Genomic DNA, 20,789 nt, shown 5'->3' on the forward strand with positions numbered 1-20,789 from the left:
TGTTATGCTTCTTCTTTGTTCATCTAAAAAACATAAACTTAACATTTTATATGTGTTAATATAGAACATGACCATTAATACAAATAATTACAATTTAATTCATACCTTTTGTTCTGTGGGCAATTAGCAATACAAAAAAGTCCATTTGTAGTGTAAGTTCATATTTGAACAAAATTATTTCCTACAATTATGCATAATTTTGCAATCCCTTTTCTGCAAGGTGAATTCCGTATAATTAATTTACCTCAAGGAGTCGATCCTGTTTTTCTCTGCTGCTCAGCTTTCATCCCACTGTGCTACTTTACAAATAATGTTGCTTCCTTCTTTTCCTCCATCCTTCCTCTGAAAAATGGAAATGGCTTAGCTGCTCTTTGGTGCTCAGTGACCACCTCCAACATATTTCTCCTTGCCTGCAGTGCAGAAACACAATCACGTGAAATCGACTGCTTCAACTTAGATAAGGCATTTGATGCATAAAACAGCCAGTGCACTTTGAGTTACTGAAATAACCAAAAGTAAAATGTATTAAAACATCTCTTCACAAAGATTTAGTGCTTTCCACACCTTCAGTAGGTCTTCATCAGAATCAATTAATTAATTAAACACAAACCTTTTAAGACAATTATCCAAAATCATATGATGCTATCACGTGACTATATTATTTACACTTTTTCTTATTTCTATTCCTCTTTAAAATTTACATATTTTACCACTCCATTAAGTCCCGGAGTAATATAAGCATTTAACAGTTTTTGCAATTTCATTTCCAAAGCATCAAGTTTATCATCTTTATTACCATTAAAAATTACTGGCAAGGAAGTCTGCTACATAAGAAAATCACTCCAAAGAGTGTTTAGCCAAAGCATTCTTGCTATTTCTTTTTAGCATATTGATGTTCATGTGTTCTCTTTTTAAAGTGAATCACAAGAAAGACACTGCATGTAATACACCACAAAACTAGCATTACAAGTGAAATACCCTGGTACACCATAAGATCTATGTGATGCTTCAGAATAAAAACTAGAACTGTCAGATGTATACCTAGACATTGAGCAATTCAAACATTTGTATGCCCCTATCTTGTTCTTGCTGTTACTAAAATATCCAAACTTCTTTGGTTTATGTTCAAACATGTTTTTCATATTTCTCCCTTTTTTGTTTATAAACAAAGGTTCCTTCCCAACTAAACTGGCTACCTCCTCATTCCTGGCTAAAATGCCCAAATTTGAAATAAAATATATGCATAAAGTAAAATAAAAAGGATTAAAGTATATACTGAGATCATTGCTTACTTTATGAATTTAGTGAATGGCAATGGGTTGGGGTGATAGCTGTCCCTTCCAGGAGGCATGATACTAGTAATGTATTTTATTTACTGAATGGCAGAGGGAGGGGTGTAGCCTCCATTACAAGAAGCAGTGGCAGCTCCATGGATATTGCTGTAAATGTACTCAAATGAATGCCTGGGGGCTGCACTGACCACTACAGAGACTGTAAAATATTGCTGGAAACTTACATTTTTCCTTCCCCATTATGCTAGCATTAACTATTTATGTATTTACTTTATTTTATAGATGTATATTCTTTTTTATTAAATGTAGTTAAGCAAATACCCATGTTAAATTAAGCAGGACCATAGCTATGAGATATTGTTGTAAATTTGACTGTTTTCTGGCATTACCCATTTATTTATTTTATTTATTTTATAGCTGTATTTACTTTGTTTCACACATATTGCTTTAAATTTACATGTTTTCCCATCCACTTTAATGTTGGGCATGTTCAGAAGATAAGTATTTAAATAAATGGGTGTGCTGAATCTACATTTAAGACTGTAGTGGGCAGGGATTGCTACTGTGCAGCTGGAGGGGTTACTACACATCAATACATCTGTCAAGAAATTAAAAATTTCTACTAGAAGTAATATAAAATTAGCCTGCTCTCACAAGTACTAGCAGTAGTGGTACTAAGCTAATTAAGCTGTTGAATCTGAATTGATCTTGGTTTCACTTGCTAATGCAATAAAAAACTGCTTTTGCTCGAACTATTCCATTTCAGTCAACAGTGCAAAGCAGTGGTTATAGCCAAATGCAGAACTGTTTGCTGCTAATTCTTTAAATGATTGTGACGGCAATATAACTGACTTTTTCCCTGTCTGCACGAATGCTTATTTCTTTTTTGCATCAGGTATTGAAGAATGAATGCATGATGTAGTCCACTGTCCCTTCAGATTAATGTAATAAATTGAATTGTTTTAAAATGAGTCTGCTTTTCATCCAGCTGCTTATTACCTTTTTCCATCAGGGGCATCAGAGAATAAATAAATTATATAGTTCAGCATGCATGATGTATTCTCCTGTATACCAGATGACATCCTGCTCCTTCCTCTGCCATCCTATTGCTCAATTTGCTCACGAGAAGGACAGCTGGAGCTGAGTAACTCTTAATTCTTTTCTCCCCATGTTTGAGCAGTGAAATGATGGCTAACAATACTGCCATTCGTTATTAACAGCACTGATGACCGGTGCTGTCAGTGCTGACCATACTGCTTTTTGAACTCTCATTTATCATACTGCTTATTTACTGCTGTTAGTATGGTGATCACGTTATAGTAAGGGTTGACACCTACCAATACATTTTACTGGCAATCAAGAAGTCAGGGTATCTGTCAGGAAACCAGAGTCTGATGAGTACTTGTCAGTTGAATTCCTATAAATTATACAAGTACATTTTCCCAAATTGTATACTGCCTCACTTAGATTTCTTAGTGCCAGCAGAGTTATTTTGCCAGAATGTGTGTGTGTGTATGTGTGTGTGTGTGTGTGTGTGTGTGTGTGTGTGTGTGTGTGTGTGTGTGTGTAAACTGCATCAGAAAAAAAAAGAAAACTGTGGTTAATAGGTCCATTGTAATTCAACTGACTAACTGACAACATAAAAATGTTGGTATCTTTAAGGTCCCTTCAGATTAGAGAAGGGTGGGGTATGTAGAGACTGGAGAGGGTAATACTGCACATCCCAGGGATTACTATGCTCCTCAGTCCCTGTGAAAACCTACCACATCACATACTATCACCATGCATCAGCCCATTCAGCTTGAAACATTTACTGCCTGGGTTAAGGACAAAGGAAAAAATAAATAAGCAGAAGACCTCTAATAAGGGACACTTTTAAAATGGTGATACTATTAATGTAGAACTTCTCAAATTAGGGACAAAGCAAACAATAAATAGGGAAAAGGTCCCAAATTAAGAACACTTTTAAAATAGGGGTACTATTCATACAGAACTTCCCGCAGTAATTTCCATTTTTAGGAGGGATGGAGCAAAAGTCAGAGGGGGGAAAATTGAAGTGTTTCTCCAAAATCTCCCACTTTGTTTGATCTGGTGTGGGCTAGTGTTAGCATTTTGGGGGCCCCAGCAAATGTTAAGGTAGGGACTCCCTAGAAACTTTCATTTTAAGTATCACCCTATCACCACCCGCCTTTCTAAGGAACACTTTAGTTCATACTGCTAGGAATAGTTTGCACAGACCGAACTGTAGCTACAATGCTTTTACATTAAGACAGGCCTGTGTACCACACCATGTTGGCCAATTTCACAGAGGGTCATTCATTCAGAGTTACTGACATTTAGTTGCAACAGTACTACATTACAACAAGTCTACATACAGGAGTGGACATAGGTGAAATGGTGCCATAGGCACGGATTACTCTTTTACTCCCTCCACAACCACACCAACACATCTTCCAGTGGCTCCCTCTGCCCCTCCCATCCCAAGCGCCTCACATCATGCACATTGTAGTTTTCTTCCTTTTCTCACATTTTGCCTTACTCTTCAGCTTTTTGAAGAAGCCATGACTTTCCATATACTTTGAAATTATTTTTTTCTTATTACACAACCATTTCATTCAGTGATGGCTTGGACAGAAATTATGATTAAGGAAAGAAATTCTGTGTTGCCATTCAACTTCAGTTTTACTTGCATCCTTTCAATGCATTTCCTGACCAAGTCAGCACAGTAATAACCATGCAGAAGCCAAAGGATTATAGATGCTGTGGGATGCATTTTAGAGCATTTTCCCAAATGTTTAATCCAATGGTTGCCTGAACAAAAACATCAGGATTTCAAGGAAGACGTAAGTTATGCCCAAGACTTAATGTTCAAAGCTGACAAAATAGTAGCTCACAATAAACTATCTAGAAAATTGTTGTGAGGATACACAAATCCTATCTGGTAATACTGCCTGACTGCTTGTCTCCCAAGCCACCCCCCCCAAAAAAAAAATATAGTCACTGCCTTTGCATCCCTTTGGTGTTAGATTGAGATGAAAGCAGAGGTTCAAATGGCCACAGTCATGTTTTTCAAGTGACTGCGGTCATCCATATTTATGTTATTTATTTATTTTACATTTGTTTACCGGGAAGATCCAGCTGGGCAATTGCCCTTTTTCAGTGGAGGCCCGGGGAGAAATGCTCCATGTCATACAATGCTAATTACAAAATCAACACAAAATCAACACAACAGGTTAATAGAGTAGAAATGCTCCATGTCATACAATGCTAATTACAAACTCAACACAAAATCAACACAAAAGATTAATACAAGCTAATATACTTTGGTATATAGATGGACATATGCTTAAATAGCAATTCAGAGAAAATTATTAATTGAAAAATCAACGATTTAAAAAAAGTAAGCGAATATGAGTTATATCAATAGGTGTATTTGCTGTGATAACAGTAGTTGTAAACACACAATTAGAATATACTGTATGATACATATTGAGAGTGTACGCTATTCTTTTTATGGTGGTACAGTGTTTGATGTTAGTTTAGAGAATGACCATGTTAGGTTATACAAGGGTAAAGAAAGTGAGACTGGAGTTTAGGATATGTTTATCCTGGGGGAATGCAGGGGCAGAGCCAGGATTTTGATAGGTGAGTTTTCAGGAGTGATTTGAATTGTTTTGGTGAGGAACTTGAGGTAAGAGTAGTGGGCAGGGTGTTCCATAGTTTAGCAGTATAGTTGGAGAAAAGGCCTTCACCTGCTGAGTTCCTTACTCTATTAACTTGTAGTAAGTATTTGTTATCAGAGCAGTGGGGTCTAGGAGCAGAGTATGGCTGACTTAGATGACTGAGGGGTGGAGTTTTGGTTGGGTGGTGTAGAATTTGGTGGGCTAGGCTTAGTTGGTTAAACTGTAGGAGATGTGGAGTTCAAGCCAGTCAAGTTGTTTTAGGGATTGGCAGTGATGTGATCTGTATGGTGATTTGGTGGTGAATCTGGATACTTTTTTATAGCAAGCTTCTAATTTGTTGAGGTCTGATTTATGTAGGTTGATGAGGATGGGTGATGCATATAGGAGTGTAGATAGCAGATGTGTTCTGGCTATGGTGATACTTGTAGAAGGTGTTAGAAATTGGGCATTCCTGTACAGAACACCTAGTTTCTTGTGGACTTTTTTGATGATTTGATTTATATGGAGGAGTATATGTTGAAGGTTGGGGGGGGGGTAGCTGTTCTAGTGGGATAAAAGATTAGGAGGTTAGTTTTGTTGGGATTAAGTATCAGGTGTGAGTTGGTTAGCCATTTTTCTACTGAGAGGAAAGTGTCTTGGGTAAGGGTTTGGAGGGCTGTAAGAGATGGGGCCACACAGATCAGGGTTGAATCATCAGCATATTGAATTAGGCTGGCATTGGGGGTAGCAGTGTGTAGTTGGTTGGCAAAGAGTGAGAATAGGAGCGGTCGAAGGATGGAGTCTTGTGGGACCCCGATTGTGACTGGGAGGATGTGGGAGAGAGTTTGTTGCCATCGAACGACTTGTTGCCTATCTGCTAGGTAGCTTTGGAACCAGTTAAGACTTATGATATTGATGTTTAGGGAGGAAAGAATTTTAATGAGTTTGTTGTGGTTGACCATATCAAAGGCTTTTGATAGGTCAAGAAATAAGGCTGATACAAATAGGGAGTTATTTCTAAGTTGGTTAACTTTGTTGGTAAAGGTTAGTAGGGCAGTTGTAGTTCTATGTGCTGTGCAAAAGCTGTGCTGGGTACTAGATAGTAGGTTATGTGAGGTGAGGTATTTCATGAGTTGTGTGTGTACTGTTCTTTCTAGAATCTTGGATAGGGGAGAGAGAATGGCAATGGGACGGTAGTTAGTAAGTTCATAAGATGTCCCCCCTTTGTGAAAGGGTATTATGTGTGATAATTTCCAGCTAGAGGGTACATGTAATTCGGCTAAAGATCTGTTAATGAGTATTGCTATAGGATAGGAGATGGTATCTGCTGCGATTTTAAGATAGTCATTTGGAAGATTGTTGGTGGCTAATATTGTAGGTTTTAGTTTTTTCAGGTGCTTTTTGATGTAGCTCGTGGATACTGGGTATAATTTAAATTGGGTGGAGGTATCTTGTGGAGGTGAGGCATTGTTTGATTCTGGGGAAGTATATGTGTTAGTTTACTTGTTGGTTAAGTTTAGAATGGTTTCAGTGAAGAAATTGTTGAATTCGGCAGCTATGTTGTCAGTACTGGAAGTTGCTTTTGGAGTGGGAGCAGCAATATTACCTGGTTGTAATAGGTTTTTAACTGCGGCCCAGAACTTTTGTGGATGTTTTTGGTGCTTATTTTGGATACTTAGGTAACAACTGGTTTTGTCTATTTTCACTTGTTTCTTGGCTTTGTTTCTAAGTTGTAGGAAGGTTTGTTTGGTGGTGTTGGATTTGTTTTTATGGTATAGCGACCAGGCTTTATCTCTATTTTTCAGTAGGGATCTGGTTTCTTTGGTTAACTAGGGGGAGTAGTTGGCTTTGATTCTAATTTGTCTTGGTGGGGCATGGGTGTTGAGAATATTAAGAATGGTCTTGTTGAAGGATAGTACTGCTTCATCTAGGGTTAGATGTTTGAGGTGTTCCCAGTGGCAGTTTTGTAGGGCGGTGATGATGTTGTCAGGATTAAAATGTTTTTTATTCCTGATTGTGCGGTAGGTGGTTTGATGTACTGGGTGGATACGGTCACGAAGGAGGAAAGTTGGACTGTGGTCACTTAGGTTATCAGGGAGATATCCAGAGTGAGATGCAAGGTGGGGTGTGTTTACTAGAATCCAGTCTAGTAGGGACATCCGTTTGGTGACTTTGTCAGTTCTAGTGGGAGTTGTGATGGTTTGGGTGAACCTGTAAAGGTTCATGTGAATAGTTGGACTTTGTGAGGAGCATTGGAGCCAGTCAATATTGAAGTCTCCCATGATAATGTTTTTTTGGGGGAGGTGATTGGAGTACCAGTGTAGTAGGTGTTCAACACTAGAAGTGTTGTCACCAGGTGGTATGTAACCTCCTATAATGTTGAGGGTTTGCTAGAGTTAATGCTTAATTTAGCTATAATTATCTCTGCATTATCTATGTGTGGGACTGAGGAGTTGTGAAGCTGTAGTGAGAGGTGCTCTTTGTATAAGATTGCTATGCCTCCTCCTTTTTTATTGGTTCTTTCTTTACATAGGATGTTGTAGCCTGGGGGTGTGATCTCATTACTGTTGGTGTGGGGTTTAAGCCAGGTTTCAGTTAATGTTACTATATCTGGGGAGTAGTGGGATAACAAAGCATGTAGATTGTGAGTTTTTTTGGCTATGCCTCTAACATTAATGTTGATCAGGAGAAGGGATACTTTAGATCTTTGGTGTGAGATAGACAGGTTTGGTTGGTGTAGAGGGGGTAGTGTTGGATGGTTGGAAAGGTGTGGTGTGGGTTGAGTGCAGGTGGGACCGAGGTTGGGATGTATGTCTCCTACTAGAGTTAGTTGTTTGTGTAGGTAGTGATAGAGTTTGGAGAGCTTAAATAGCAGTTTGGTGAACCTATTTGTATGGTGAGATTTAGGCTGTAGTGGGAGAAGTTTTAGGGTATAATAATCTGTAATGGTTGTGTGGAGGAGGGCTGGGGTTAAAAGAGGAAAAAATGTGTGTCTAGGTGTTTGCAAGTTGGAAGTATGTTTGGGAGTGTATGTGATATAGTGCAGGGAGGTATTATATGCTGTGAGGGTGTATAACAGCAGTAGAAGAGCTGTGGATGTGGTAAGTAGAAAAGTGTGATGTAGTGCTGTCATAGTAATGCAAGTGTGTAACTATATGTGAGATGTTGAATTGGGTATAGACAATTAGAGTGTAAGTGGTAGGTGTGTGTATGTGTGAAGGGGAATGGCAGTTGAGAGGTGGGAGTGGTTAGTTTAAAGTATAAGTTCAGGTGCAGTGGGGGTGGGTGAAATTTGGGGGTAGGGTAGGGGAGCAGAGTGAACAAACAAAGTGAGCGAACGGAGTGGGTTCAGGCCATGAGGCTGCAGTTGTGCTCAAAAACTATCAGTTGGGTAGTATGTGGCAGGTAAGCTTTTACTGACTGACGGAACTGCCTCACTGAGCTTGTTTCTACATTTAATTTAACGTTTGGCTAATTTACCATGTATGTGAACAACTAATGTCAGTAAGGTATCTAGTAAGGGTGGAGTAGGGACTAGAAGCCTGGTAATGTAGGCAGCAACCTAGCTACTAGCAAGTGAGCATACCAGATAGGGCAGAGCTGTAGGACTACACAAAACAGTTTAGTTTAGATTATAGATAAACATACACTGTGGCAAGGGTTTTCCTGGGAGGTAGCAGGCTTAATCTTTGTTTGCTGAATACCAGGAGATAGGAGAGGACCTTTAGGGTTATAATTCCCGTGGGTGCTCCTTGTAGAACTCAGTGATGGGGAACTGAAAATGGGGAGAAATAAAAAAAATAGTTAAGCAGTCATGTAGTTAGAGGTTGTATATTTAATAGATAGGAGGTTTAAGTAGTGGGTGTGGGGGTGGTAGCAAGTGAGGGAAGGAACAGGGAAGAGTATCTCAGTTAGAATATATAGAGACAGAATAATGTACCATTATACAACATGACTGTAACTTATACCCCTAGAACCATGTTAACATCAACAACATAGCAGCAGTACAGCATTGATAAAACAGCAGATATAAAATGTTAAATAGCAGAGATAGTTACACAGTTAATCATATGTAAACCACAACAGCATTTATTTCAGCGTTCTTTTAACTGCGTAACGGCTCTCAGAACATGTTTGCCTCAGTTGCAAGATCTAAGCATTTGAGAGATATTCTGAATGTAGAAAGGTGAATGTAATGTAGGTAATGTCATACTTAGTCCATTATGGTAAGGCTAAGGCTGTACCTTCATTAAATAACTAACTACATAGCATTCTCTCATCCCGCTGTTTGTTACAGGCACATGGGGCCTAGGCTGTGTTCTACATGTAGTATTTGGTAGGCAGGAGCGGTATAAAAGTATTAAAAAACATCAGCAGGTCTACACTCTGCTGATTCTAGTGTCTCCTGAGTAATACCTGCTCCAATGTGGAACAGAATGCGACTTTTCAACAGACTCAGAAGCAATATGCTTTCACAGTAAAGTGAACCCACAAGAGATGCGAGTGTCCTATGAGCAGATCACTTATGTATCTAGTTCCTAAGCTGTGGTCTTCAGCGGCACAGTGTGCCCATTAGGGTCTGTTTATTTCCTTATAAAATCCTTATAAGAGCACCTATGGAAAGTAACCCTGAGCTGTGCACTTAGGAGAACATAATGCACTAATCCTTAAGCTAATCACCTTAGCAAACAGACCCTGTGTTTAGTGTGTATGCAGTACAATGTAATGGAAACAGCTTCTTAATCTAAACACCTTTGTGAGACATTCCCGAGGTGTGCAATGTAGTAGTGTGACACAAAACAAATATGTCCTGAACTAAGCACTTTTGCATTTCATGCCTGAAGAACGCACTTTAGCAGTACAGCTCCACTTATGTGTAAACGGAGATCTAAAGTAACCGCTCCTGTAACACAGCGTTCCTAACTGAAGGAATTATTCTGTGCAGTAGAGCACACCCGGTATTCTACACTGAATACATGCACTAAGTCCTTCAGATGCTCAGCGGTCCTGTTAGTGATATGTAGCCTGTGCGCAAACAAGTAAATAAGCAACAGGGTAGCTGTTGGTGTAGCACACTGTTGAGTGTAGCACCTATACAGCCATTGTCTTTCTTTGGTATTTACTAACTCTAAATAGCTGGATCAAAAACTAGTCATTATACCCTCTGGACACCCGTTTGAATGGTGCAACAAGTACAAACTCACTAGGATTACGGCCAGAGATAACATTAACAAACAGACATTTCCCACTCTAGGTGTGTAACAACCATAACATAGCTAAGTCCGTAGTACAGGTAACAGTGATACATACATCTGCTAAGATAGACAATCTGAAGTTCCAGCAAAACAGATATTAACAGTTGAAAACATTGAAATTATAGACTAGCGGCAGTTTTAGTAATAAAGATCCTAGCAACTGATAATAAAAACCTTACTTGGTATGCACACCACACCGGGACCTAGATCACCTTGCTAGTAGCACGCTAACATTTTGAAAATGGTGCCAGGCCAGACAGCCATACTATGTTACCTTGGCTGTGACGTCAGTGAGGTCGGGTTACAGACTGGTCAGACCACAAGGCTGCAGTTGTGCTCAAAAACTATCAGTTGGGTAGTATGTGGCAGGTAAGCTTTTACTGACTGACAGAACTGCCTAACTGAGCTTGTTTCTGTATTTAATGTAACGTTTGGCTAATTCACCATGTATGTGAACAACTAATGTCAGTAAGGTATCTAGTAAGGGTGGACTAGGGACTAGAAGCCTGGTAATGTAGGCAGCAACCTAGCTACAGGCAAGTGAGCATACCAGATAGGGCAGAGCTGTATGACTACACAAAACAGTATAGTTTAGTTTATAGGTAAACATACACTGTGGCAAGGGTTTTCCTGGGAGGTAGCAGGCTTAATCTTTGCTTTGCTGAATACCAGGAGATAGGAGAGGACCTTTAGGGTTATAATTCACATGGGTGCTCCTTGTAGAACTCAGTGATGGGGAACTTTCCTGTGAAAAAAAATATTTGTAATGATTTTACTGATTTCTATAGACTTGCATCATCCTGCAATAAAGCACTATACTGGAAAACCCCAGTTGCAAACAAACACACGTGATTTAGACTCCTGAATGTGTCCCTACATGTTGTCATATACATAGCATGGCTCCTTACAGCTCACCACTACTCCCTAAAGGTAGCCAGTTGCATAGGAGCCTGATATGTGGTTGTGAGGACTGTGAAAAAAATGATTACAGTAATGTAATCCACTTTGTTATTCCTAGACCATACACTGTCTCGACACAAGCTAAAGTAACACTCTTCACACACCTCTGAGGTCTGTGAGAAAAGTAAAAGAAACAGTGACAAGACTGTCCCTAGCATCCAAAACAACCTAAAATGACCTCCTGTGCACACCTCTAAGGTTTGATTGAGATGAAATTGAAGTAATGGCCACAACATCCCCAGCCCAAACTAAACTGCAGCAACCTTCTCTACTCACCTATGAGCAGGACTGGTTTTAGAATGGGAGCAACTGAGGCAGAAGTCACAAATAAACCCATGTCAAAATCCAATTATATAGTCCTGGATGCAGGGGCCACCAGACTCCCTAAAGCTCTGAATGTCTGAATATTCTGTGATGTATTATATGCCTAACTTTTGAGATGTAATTACTTTTTTTTTTATTTTATTTTACATTTGTTAACCGGGAAAGTCCGACTGGATACATATCCATTTTCAGCAGAGGCCCAGGGAGAAAAGCTCCATGTTACAAAAAGTTTAGTAACACTTAAAATGCAGGTTACAGAGATATCTAGAAAGTTAACAATAAATCAAAGACAAATACAAAGTAAGGTTACATTTAGATAAGAAATAAAAAACATTGTTGCTGATGGAATAAATAGACAGGGAAAACAATAATTTAAGAGGAGTGTGTCTATAAAAAAATGATTTATTAACTACATTTTTTATTGCTACCTGGAAGAGTTAAGAATATACCTGGCATTACTGTGTTTTGTGTGTGTGTGTGTGTGTGTGTGTGTGTGTGTGTGTGTGTATAAATATATATATATATATATATATATATATATATATATATATATGTATATAGGTCTACTTCATATGATCGACAGCCATAACACTGACACCAAAACACTGAATGCTCAAAACACATAAAACTCATATGATTAACACTCATAACATCAACATATGAAATCCAAAGCATTATGCCCTTTCCCCACTGTAGCATGACCCTGGAGTAGGAATAAATAATTAGGGTGTGTGTGTGTGTGTGTGTGGCACAGCCCCCATATTGGGGGGGTGGGGGGCATAACCCCCCACATTATTTGCATGAATATAGTCAATTCCGTTAAAAGTATCCAAATGTATGTTTAAAATTTATGACATATGTGGGGGGCTTCACCCCTCACACCCCCCTAACTATTTATTCCTACTCCAGGGTCGCTCTACAGTGGAGAAAGGGCATAATGCTTTGGATTTCATATGTCGATGTTATAAGTGTTGATCATATGAGCTTTAGGTGTTTTGAGCTTTTAGTGTTTTGGTGTCAGTCAAATGGTTGTCAAGCATATGAGCTTTCAGTCATATGAAGTAGACATATATATATATATATATATATATATATATATATATATATATATATATATATATATATATATATATATATATATATATAAATCATTGATATTTTTACACACACACATGCACGCACACACATATCCACACACACTCTCTGCACATTCACTTTCATGGAAACTGGAGGAATTCCATTTAGCCTGCTGCATGTTTTTGAGGTGCTGGGGTTTATTAGAACAGATATATAGATGCATACAGAGACAGACTCCACCAGAGCAAGCACTGTGAAATGGCAGTTCTGCTCATTGCACCACAGTGGCAATAAACAGTTACTTTCGCACATATCCTCTTTCTGCCAAATCGCCAAAGATAACTATGTATGTGTAAGATCTATGTTTATGATGTTAAGTAAAAGAAAATATGGCCAGCTAGCTACTCTTAAATACACTGCAGAAAAGTCCCCTCCTCTCAAACAAGTGTAGTGGCAATGCTGATGATGATTGTGTTAGAAAGTTAAATTATAGCCGGCTTGTTACTCTTGCACTTTAACAGAGACACTCACAGACAGACACACACACACACACACACACACACACACACACACACACACACACACACACACACACACACACACACACACACACACACACACACACACACACACACACACACACACACACATGTTGAATAGATTTCAGCAAGCAGTTGCAACATTGGTATGGCCACACCAGATTTGTGATTGCTGTTTAGCAGTCTTCAAAGAATAGGAGGTATAAGTATTTTTTATTTACCCCATTGAGGAGTAAGTTATACCTGTCATTGTTTCTGATTTTACAGAATGTCCCCTATTTTGCCTCAAAATGTTGCTCTGTACTTTGTAAAATGTTTGACTTGCTGATAAATCAATCAGGATTATAGACAGTCAATAAATCCAGACATCAGAGTTCCATAATTCTTATTGTCCAAAGAATGCATGTTGATAAAAAATGTGTTGTTCTACTAACTTTTTAAGTGAACTAGAGGGTAACCATTTGAAATGTCGGTACCAACAATAGTGATTCCCAAAACATGGAGGCCGAATGGTTGAAAGAATGGACTTACATATATAAAGTTCCAAAATGGTATTTCTCAGAATATTCACTTTTGTCCAAAGTATGGTGTTCTCGGAGTTGGTAGATATAAGTTCGAGAGGTGCAGGGGAGCTTGCCCCCACGCCAAAAGAAGTTTCAAGGAGAATAGCAATTTTTGAGATTCACTCTTCTTCTGGTTTTTGGTCTTTTCTGCATTCAGCATTTCTAGTGCCAACATTTCAATCGGGAGCTGAACTAGAGCACTGTTTTAAAAATGTTTCATAGGATCATAGGAAGTTACTAGGTTATTGGCTCTGAGGCCTTTATAAGCCTAGCCAAGTATTTAGCCCATATTTAGTCAAATCAGCACCCGACGACCCAGTCCAACAGGGACACAGGTGGAATCCCAAGGGTGTATTTTCTGTTTCCCATTCAGTTATCCAAGTTGCGCTTAAAAAGGCATAATGAGGTACTCTGCTTGACGTGGAGTGGCAGTATGTTCCACAGATGGGGGTGTCTCTGGCACACAAATCTGTCCTGCCAACAAGTCTTATTGATGTCACAGACCAGGTTGAGGTTGTGCATGCGGGTTACTCGAGTGGAGCTTGACTTGCGGATATGCAGCAGTCCCATCAAGGCGGGGTCTGATTGCTTTGTATGCCAGACAAAGGTCACCTCTGAGGAGTCTGTATGAAACTGATTGGAGGGACAGGGCTTTTAGCCTCTTAGTGTAGGATAGATGTTTGAGGCCCTGGATTCTCCTGGTGAGGAACCTCTGTGGTCTGTCCAGCTGCTGCATGTGCTTGGCGAGGTACATGCTAAAAGGAGCATTGTACTGAATAATGGGCCTTATAAGGGAAGAATACAGGGATATTATGACCTCTTTGTCAATGGATGATACCCTTACTTATAAAGTGGGCCATGTAGAAAGCTTTCCGTACATCAGAAGCAACATGGTGGTCAAAAGTTAGTTTGCTATCAACTTGGATGCCCAAATCCCTCACAACTGATTGCGTGCTTAGGATGTTGTTATTAATGTGATAATTTGTGGGGACGTCATTCTCCCCAAACGGGGTGATGATGCATTTTTTGGTATTCAGCCTGAGGCCATGTTTCTGGCACCAGTCATTTGTTTGGGTAAGACCCTCTTGGAGGATGTCCACATAACTGTGGAAATTGATGACAGCACCCAGCTTGCAATCATCTGCAAACTTGGTCAGCCATAGCCCATTGCTTTTGGTCTGCAACTCAGAAAAGTATATCCCAAATAACAGAGGCCCAAACTGATCCCTGGGGTATGCCTCTTGTTACGGGTCTACTACTTGAGGTAGCTTCTCCTATTTTGACTATGTGGGTTCTTGAGTCTTTATTCTGCTATTATTTTTGCCAATAATTCTTGCACAAAGAAGATGATGAGAGTTATAATATATGGTGTTCTGCCAGTATTTGTAAAACTCCATAAAACAGAAAAACACCCCTGAAAATTAGAAGCATCAGTTCTTAAATCCACGGTATGTACTGAGACTGGTCACACTGGGCTACTGATCTCTTGCATTTACCTCATTCATGTTCATTCATCGATTACCCTCGTTCATGTTCATTCACTGATTATCGGCTTCATCTTAATAGGGTCATATCACAACCATGTTTTCGATAAAGAGCCTAATCAGAAAATAAATAATCTTTTTTTTCTCCTCATTTTCCCCACCCACTGCCAGGTTTTGTTTTGCCCCAACATAGCTTTGGTTAATTAATGGGGCCCCCTGCAGCCATGGGGTATTGTTGGTGACTAAAGCTGGCTTTGATGTTAGTTTTAGTGGAGAGAATCCCTAAGTCAAAGGCACTATGTCAGTCGTGGTAAAACAATTTTATGAAATTGTGAAGCCTATTACTTGAAAAACAGTTACTATCACTAAAGATATTTTTTAAATTTAAAGGAGATATAAATAAGAGCTGTTGTTACCCACCTAGTTATTAAGTACATAAGACTGCTCTACTATGTTGTGTTGGTTTGACAAACATGTTACAAAATAGCCCCCCAGCGTCGGCATGGCTCGCCGGTGCCTAAAAGCGGCTATGATACTACCTACCATTCTATTTTTTTTTTGTGAGGTAGACATTTTACAGCGAATGTCTTCAGTCTAGTCTTCCATAAAACATCTATTTCGCAAAGCCTCCTAAACTATATTGCACTTTTGAATGTCTTGCCTTGAAAAACATTCCTTAATCACTATACAGAAAATAAATCCACACAACTTTATTTGTTTAAAACGAGGTACCAACACCGTGTACAGAAAACAGTAACTTAATATATGCAATTATTATTATTTATAAAATTAAAAAAACTCCGAAAAATAACAAGTAACGTTGAATGTCAAGTAATCTACTTCTGGTCTGGTCTGCCATCCACAATATGGCGGTAGCGGAGGGGTGGGGCTCATCTATTGCTTTCAGGGCTTGCTGTTCTGTAGACACACTGGTGTTAGAAGTTACAGCAACAAACATGGCGGGACTATCTTAGTTGCTGGGGAAGTGGTTGTGGATGCGCTTCCTTATTTTGATCAAGGTTATGATGCTCCTGGAGTTAGAGAGGCGGTAAGCATCTGATTGTTTAATCAAAACTGCGGAGATTTTGTCTCGAACAGCGCATATGCACAGAGAATTAATTATTACATAAATAAATTGCGTACATATTCTGGCATGTTATGATTTTTTTTAAGTATCTTTAGTAAGTTATTAGTGTAGATCATTAACCTGAATAATAGTTTACTTTTATAGTTATCGGTGCTTATTGGCTTCTGGCATGTAACTAAAGATCTTTATGAGTAGGAGAACATGTTTTAATGCACTTGAGAGTTTTCTTAGTGCCACCAGTACTGCTCCGTTTTACAAAGCAGCTTGCACTGTTAACCAGTACAAATCTACGTATAATGTCATCAGCACTCAACGCAGAAGACTTTTATCCGAAATCTAAGGGACATTCTACTCAAAAGTCCGCTCCTGCATGCTTTTTTCCCCTTTTCTGCTGTTGGCATCACTTTTTCCTGTTTTACAGCTATAGGCAGTTATTGAATCCCTTATGTTGGATGTTTTCATACCTACAAACCACCTGGGAAGTACCTGTTTATTTCAACATTGTAATATGTTTTTTGTGAGTGCACTTTCCCCTTTCTTGTTACAGATGGTTAATTGCACTTCATTATCTCAACACTGTGTGCATTATGTCTGTTCATGCAGCTTCCAGTTATTCTTTGTAACGGGAGTTTAGGTCTGTGTGTTAACCATTCCCTAAAACCATTACCATAGTGCTGCACAACAATGGTGGGAGATAGGATGAGAATCCTTGCCCACCTGATAAAGCATAATGGAAATATGAGGTGCTGTTTGTCTGCACCCTATTGTGGTGTGCGTATTCTTGGGTATTATTATTTTATTAATCGTACAAGCACTTTTTCCCTTATTTAAGGTGATAGGGTAGGGAGGTCTTGAAGCTTGGGCACAGAGCTAAGTAACTTATTTTTGTTAGGATACTGGACTGCTCCAGGATACATACCCACAAATGATGCACAAGCCTACATGCAGTACAAATGATTCTATTTCACTTATGGCATGCCTTTTGAGGAGATAAGGGAGGAGACTGCAACAGCAGGTGAAAATTCTGCCGACTCTGGTAGGGCACATGGATTTCACCTCAAAGGCGCGTCCAACTGAGAACCAAATTGGAAAACTTGGTACTGTGAGGCAGTAATTCTAAATAAACAATGCATCACTGACGTGGGCACAAGGTAGGCAGTTTGTAAAGATTAGGTTACCCAATACCCAAGAAAAATTTGGAAAAGAAGTGCATTTAGGTGGTATTGTAGACATGAGTTTTGATTTATTTTCATGGTACATTTTGTAGAACACATTTGGCACAAATAATAGGATTGGTGGTCAGTTTCTGCTTCAAGTAAACTGTCCTGTTTAAATCGCCCATTGGTATGGTTCCATTTTCACATCTTATTTTTTAGTTGTTATTTTTCTTTTGGCTTTTCCCATTTAGGGGTCGCCACAGCGGAACTCTGGTCCGCTAATGATTGGCAGTCGATTTTTATGGTGTCGAGGTGCCAGCCTAATGCCCAACCTTCAACAAAGGCACACCCATTCACGCATGTCTTTCGAATGCCACTCGACCATGGGAAGGACATGCACACTCCACTCAGAAGGCGCTCCAGCCGAGAATCGAACGGTAGAACATCTTGTCTGTGAGGTGACAATGATACCGCTGCACCACTGTGGCTTATCCACATCTTGGTTTTTAGTAATGTTGCCAATTAAGTTCTGTTTCAGTTTAGCAACCCAAAAACAACTTTGATATTGGTTGGCAAGAAGTTTAATGGGTAGAGGGTTGAGAGGACCTAGTCTTTAGATTATTCCTGGGGATAACTCCTATATGTTGTGGCAGTTTGGCTTCTTAGTGCTAACCCAATTTCATTTACATTATTTTTTGCATTTAGACTCTGAGCATGCTAATATTCTGAACAGTTAGTTTTTCTAAGTCTGTTTCTTGAGTTGTACTGACCTGTCTTTGAATGATGTCATACCTGTTGTCAGATTGAAAAATAATGACAAAAAGTGTTTATATTATGACATTGTTACTCTGTTTGATAGATACTCTTTGTATGTATTGTTTAAGATGAAGAGGTTTGAGCTTGCTTCTTAATTTTGTCAATCTCAAAAATGGCCATTTGTCCTGCTACAGAACCTTGTTTACTATTTTTTTTTTTTTTTATGGAATTTATTGTATTTTGTCTGTATGGTGTTTGTCATAGTCTGGAGGTTTGCAGCTACTTGTGGAGATCCTGTCGAATCATCCTAGGCTTGAACGTCCTCTGGTTATGTTTTTGCCATCTTTGGAATTTTGTGCCCAGATTGCCATTTTAGCATCTGTTGCTACACTGTTACTTTGTGCAGCACAATGCTTCTGAGGCTGTGGATTGCATGCTTCTCAACTGTCCACATTTTTACAGAATGTCTAGATTTTTAACTCATCTTTTTGGTCTGTCGCCTGTAAAATTTGTGGTTTTCTGACAAATCACTGACGATTGACGTCACTAAGTAGTGACATATATTTGAGTTTCACACTTCATATCCATTGGAAAATGCATGCCAACACAAATGCTATTATTCTAGCAACTTTCTAAGTTGATTTAAGCAATATTTAAAATGTGTCCCTATTTGGGCCTTTGTCCCCCCATTATTTTAGGCTTTGTCCAGATTTCTTTCATTAAGAGGTTGAGAGGTGTGGTGGGTTGACTGAATTTAGCAAAGTGAGTATTTTAAAAAAAAAAAGCCTTCCTTACATTCGGTAATCATTTAAAAAATGGTTGGTTGTCCTATATGCAGTGCTGACGGTTTGGCAACATTGTTTATCCTTTCTGAAGCAATGCTTGGAATGTATTTGGCTTGATGGATTTTTGTGGACTTTACACTGCTGATACTTTCTTTTGTCCTTTTGGGTTTTGCAGTCTGTTTGTGTCTCTCTAACTATGGTGCTTTGCTCACACTTTTTTAATATCACTTTGGATTGTTGCACATATGATCATTATTCGAAAATAAAATAAAGTAAGGTTTGCGTACATTTTGGTGCTGTGTTTTAGGTTAGGTTGTCCCCTCCCCCTTTTCTTTTGTTTATAACTCAGAAGGCATTTGTTTAAAGTGATCCTATAAATGTTAAGTAGTTTTATATTTTTGTTTGTATTTGTGTACCTGGGCTGAGCCTGAAATTGATCAGTACTGATCAGTGTACTACACTGGTAAACCAATATAAATAAATAAATATGCACTTGAATCTTTGCAGAATGGTTTATGAAACAAGCATGCAAGTAAACCCGAAGCTGAAGTTGCATAAATATTGGTTGCTAGGGGGTGGGGTGGGTAGTTGCAGGTTTTTAAGTTACATTGGTGTGTAGAACCAAATGTGAGGTAGTAATATGTGAATGTCAGTCTGTATACTAAAGCCTGTGTTACTAGATTATGCGTATTTATATGGCATATGTTGTAGCTGCACTCGGGATATTGCAGATATGCATACACTGAGCAGCAAGAAGCCTAACTTGACTGACTTTGTTCAGCAGGACCTGCAAAATCCTTTTTTTTTTTTTGCCCCAGTGCTCGCTGTCCTTGCTAATGAGCTTAATGCCCATAAACTTATTAACTTCCATTACCTGGAAGGACCAAGTCAGTCCTGCGATAAGTGTTTGCTAGGTGACCCCTACCTCTCCAGGGAAAGCTTGCCATTGTGGACTTGCCTTGTGATATTACTGCCCCTCCATTCAGGGGGTGAGAATTGTGTATGTGGGGGGTGGGGCACCACGTACATAACCTATAAGGTGAGGAGGGAAAATTTTAACTGGGGCAAGATACAGCATGTCAGCTGCACCACCATATCTGGTGACTTGCCCACTGAATACCCCTCCTCTCTTTCCTACTGAGAACAGTAGTCTGCCTTCAGCTAGAAGAAGCTCATCAATTTCCTCCTGGAAGTACCTGGCTGTAATCAGTAGCCCCAAACCCTCACACTCAAATGGTTGAGGCAAAAGTTGCTTATTGTCCACCCTTTGTCTGACTTCTCCAACAGGTGAACCACAAATCAGACTCTGGTCATTTGGTTTCACAGTCAGCACTGTATTTCTGTTGGTCATGGACCTTGCAACATCTTTTTGATGCGACTCCAACCTCCTAGAACTGTTAGTATCAGTGTTTCTTGCTAAATGTGACCTATAATTCCTTATGATAATGCTGTATTTTTTTTTCCACAGTTAAAATTTTGGAGCTGTGATTCATGAAAGATAGTTGGCAGATGTGGTAAGCGTTGCAGTGAGGCTGTTTGCATTAGCATTACCTAGCAGTGTGTCTTGGCAGTAGACGTAAGTAGGGTCCGGCATTATGCAGCATTGTAGAGCATGGTCAGAGTGGTACTGTAACATAGTCTTCCCATACTGCACTGTCAACATGCAGTTCATAAAAATCATTTTGTCCTACGTCACATACACCTGTGTGGCTTGAACATCGTATGAGAAGTTGGAGTGCAGGTGCAGATGCCACTATGTGTTAGGGAAAAGGAAGCATGCCATTTGCTGACATGCTAGGTTGAGTGTTGAGGTTATATTTATTACTGTCCTGCCATTGGACTCAACAG

The 20,789-nt window shown here is 39.3% G+C and overlaps 1 protein-coding gene across 1 annotated transcript in view; it reads left to right on the forward strand.

Annotated features, from left to right (window-relative positions):
- The window catches only part of BCAS2 (BCAS2 pre-mRNA processing factor), a 713,255-nt gene that overhangs the window by 45,856 nt on the left and 646,610 nt on the right, over positions 1–20,789 (forward strand). Inside the window, exon 2 of the mRNA XM_044076156.1 lies at positions 15,993–16,204. Coding sequence (XP_043932091.1) covers positions 15,993–16,204 — 212 coding nt within the window. The remainder of the gene's footprint in view (positions 1–15,992; positions 16,205–20,789) is intronic.

Source organism: Protopterus annectens, chromosome 7.part0 (genome assembly GCF_019279795.1).
Source record: "Protopterus annectens isolate FY-2018-M chromosome 7.part0, PAN1.0, whole genome shotgun sequence".
NCBI classification, from domain to species: domain Eukaryota; kingdom Metazoa; phylum Chordata; order Ceratodontiformes; family Protopteridae; genus Protopterus; species Protopterus annectens.